The sequence below is a fragment of the Austrofundulus limnaeus genome, unplaced genomic scaffold (genome assembly GCF_001266775.1).
Source record: "Austrofundulus limnaeus strain Quisiro unplaced genomic scaffold, Austrofundulus_limnaeus-1.0 Scaffold37, whole genome shotgun sequence".
In the NCBI taxonomy this organism is placed as follows: domain Eukaryota; kingdom Metazoa; phylum Chordata; class Actinopteri; order Cyprinodontiformes; family Rivulidae; genus Austrofundulus; species Austrofundulus limnaeus.
This window is the reverse complement of record NW_013952439.1, coordinates 1,387,349-1,390,791: the sequence shown is the minus strand read 5'-3', so window position 1 is coordinate 1,390,791 and position 3,443 is coordinate 1,387,349. Positions and strand designations below refer to the sequence as shown.

Below are 3,443 nucleotides of genomic sequence, written 5' to 3'. Positions count from 1 at the left end.
TGACTGGATATGTATTTCAGATATCTTAAATACAATTCTTACTAGTACTTTCAGGACCTTGGACAGTTCCTTTAGCCATTCACTCTGTCTAAAGTCCTGAAACAGTCCAGCACTTTCAGGACCTTGGACAGTTCCTTTAGCCATTCACACTGTCTAAAGTCCTGAAAGAGTCCAGCACTTTCAGAACCTTGGACACTTCATTTAGCCATTCACACTGTCTGAAGTCCTGAAAGAGTCCAGCACTTTCAGGACCTTGGACAGTTCCTTTAGCCATTCACACTGTCTAAAGTCCTGAAACGGTCCAGCACTTTCAGGACCTTGGACAGTTCCTTTAGCCATTCACACTGTCTAAAGTCCTGAAACAGTCCAGCACTTTCAGGACCTTGGACAGTTCCTTAGCCATTCACACTGTCTAAAGCAGTGATTCCCAAAGCAAGGGTATGCGAACATATTACGGGGGTATGTGCAGTGTTGTATAAAGTACCTCAAAGTGATACTTGAGAATTAAATGTTTTAGGGAGTTAAATAAATATTTTGATTTAATAATCAGTTGTAGTACATTATAGTTTTAGAGAATCATCATTACATTTGACTGAAGGGTTACTAGTGGTATGACAAAATGGCTCAGGGGTACACAAGTCTTAAAAGGTTGGGAACCACTGCCTTGCACTTCATCAGTTYAGCTTGCAGAATTGTAAACTTTCCCTTTGTTTCACTGGAGGTGAAGGCTTGTGTGCCAGACTCTGAGGTCCAGCTGGATCAGAGCTGCCCTGAGGTCATTACRGAGAGGTTCRCACAAACTCACTGAGAYGGCTCGGCTTCCYATCCCATGCTTTTAGAACTTAAATCTATGTCTATAGTTTTATAATTTTTTAGCTTAAAAACAAATTTCTACATCATTAATACCACATTTTTCAGCCTCCAGCCTGAAATATTTGAAATATTTGCAAACAAAACCAAAAATAATATCAGGTCTTCCACATCTTATTCCAACAACAGCATATATCAGTACATAATATCATAATATGCTTTAAATAAATTATCTTTAATCATATTTTCAAACATATACACTTTTTTCTATCAGCATCAATATTTTTCTATAACGTTTTTCCTTGAATTGAAATACGGTGTTCTTTCAAATTAGTTCTCCATTTTCTTAAGATTTTATTTACTTTTTTTTCAAACCGAGTCCTATCTGGCAGTATGAAACACAGGGAACAACTCCCTTTTAATGGGAAAAAATCTCTACCGGGCTCAGGCTGGGTGGTAATGAAGATCTTTTGTGCAGAACCAGTTTGATTTTATTTTGATGCTTGTGGGTAAATGTGGGAGGCAAAATGAAATTTCATGAGACAACACCTCCCAAAAAGATTCTTTAGAGAGTGTTTTTGTGAATGGATATGAAAAACAACAACAAAACGCTCCATATCTTGTTTTTTTTTTTCTTCTTCAAGCTAAAGTAAGTAAAGCCTGCGGCTGTTGTTTAGTTTTAAAGCCCTTACACATTCCTTAACATAAGTCTTACATTACAGACCGAGAGCCCACGGGCATTTTACAATCCACCAGAACAGGCTTTGTAGTTTTGTGTGCGTGTGCATACAGGCCCTGAAAAGTCCTGTTCTTGCAAGATTATAAGAACCTGTTATGAAAAGACGCGTGCAGAGACAGTGTCCCAAAACATTTTGTTTATTGCCGACAACAACAAGTACTGATCCTGCAGTGTTCATGGAAATAATGAATAAAAGAAAATAAATTGCACTTAAAATAAAGGAGTGTATCCACTTGTTCACAAATCCACAGTTCAAGTTCAAGTTTTTGATTTGCTATTTTATTGGGTTGGTAATTTATATTATTTAAATCTGTGCTCAACACAACAGCCTGCTGCTTTAAACGTATTGTAAATAGCCTCTTTATAAATCTATCTGCTCATTAATGTTTATACTATAGTTTGTTACATAAATGTTGCAAGTAGCTTTTTAATGTGGAGCTATTTTTGCTAAATTGAGTAAAACTGAAAATAGGTTTTGATTTTGTTGAGCATAAACATAAAAGACTGTGTTATTTATTCAAATAGAATATGATTTATTAGTGATATACAGCTGTGTGATAACGAGGAACACTTTTGTCAAACAAGTTGCTTTGACTAGTTATTTTCTATTTTAAATTTATATGTTGTTCTTATGTTCAGTTCAAGTAAAGATTTGAACCATAAAAATGATCACTGTTTTTATTTTTCTGTGTACTTTTTATTTTAATTTTCAAAGATAAACCATGCCCATCATGTTAACAATGATAGCAATATTCCAGTTGCCTTAACTCGGCTCAATTTCCCATTTTATGAACCAGGTATATTATCTTTATAATGATAATAAAGCGGATTTTATCCCTCATATGATTATGTAGTTTTAAGCAATAGTCATGTAATGCGCTAATGAGGCCACAAGATGGCGCGATTTGACAGAATTACCAGAATTAACCACTTTATTTATCTATTTTAAAACTTTATTAGACTGTCTTCAGCGCGTCGACGTGAAATTAATACTTTATATTTTTTTTCTCCGTTGGACAATAAAAGCAGGTGTTTAGCCTGTGAGTATCAGTGTCTGTGGGAAACAGGTTACGCAAGGCTTTTGACGGTTTTAAACACGCCCAGGTGTAGCCTACCTTTTGCAGGTTGAGTCGTTTGATTTTCACTTCCGACAAGGAGTGACTGTCTGGGTGCAGACTGGAATTCATGACTCCTATTAGCAGGAAGTGGGAAAAAATAACTTTTCCAGTGGATTTAGACKGACCCTCGGGAAGGGGACGGAGGATAAATGATTGACTACACGTATAATCGGACATGGCCGCTGCTTTTCCTCGCAGGATTTGTGCTGTCAGGTGGGTTGAAGCAGCTCCTCGTTCCCGTGAAGTAAACCTGGTTTCGGGTTCCGAACAGATGAGATAAAGCTCTGTGTTTTGGAGGGGTGGAGGGATGAAGACAGGTTGTTTTCTCACAGAGCGACCTTTGATTAGCTGAGCCGCAGGCCCTGTTCAACCTGACGCACTGATCAACTTCACAAAATAAAGTCAAATGACTTTTAGACTTCACAAACAGACGTGTTGCTAATGTTGATATGCTTTAAGTGCAAGAGTTATTTATATGTCATATTTAAAAGTCAGCATTCCGAGATTTAATCAACCAAGACAATAGGGCTGGCTGTTATTAACAACCTCACAATTAAATTAAATGTCTTTTTTTGGGCCACAATTTGAGTCAGTTTTGCTAAATATTTCATTATCAATTTGATAATAGTAAGTACATAAATAAATCATTAGAATCCCTGTGGATATGTTTTTAAATTTTTACTTTCTTGCCCATATAAATAGAATGCAGTGTTTCCCAAAGTTGGGGTCGGGACCCAAAGTGGGGTCCCGAAACATCAAGGTGGGGTCCTGAAAAG

At 36.8% G+C, this 3,443-nt stretch overlaps 1 protein-coding gene across 1 annotated transcript in view; it reads left to right on the top strand.

The window, feature by feature from the left end:
* The first annotated feature begins 2,615 nt into the window (after positions 1-2,615).
* Positions 2,616-3,443, top strand: part of LOC106516398 (myelin protein zero-like protein 2) — a 7,896-nt gene continuing 7,068 nt past the window's right edge. Inside the window, exon 1 of the mRNA XM_014006738.1 lies at positions 2,616-2,880. Coding sequence (XP_013862192.1) covers positions 2,817-2,880 — 64 coding nt within the window. The 5' untranslated portion in view covers positions 2,616-2,816. The remainder of the gene's footprint in view (positions 2,881-3,443) is intronic.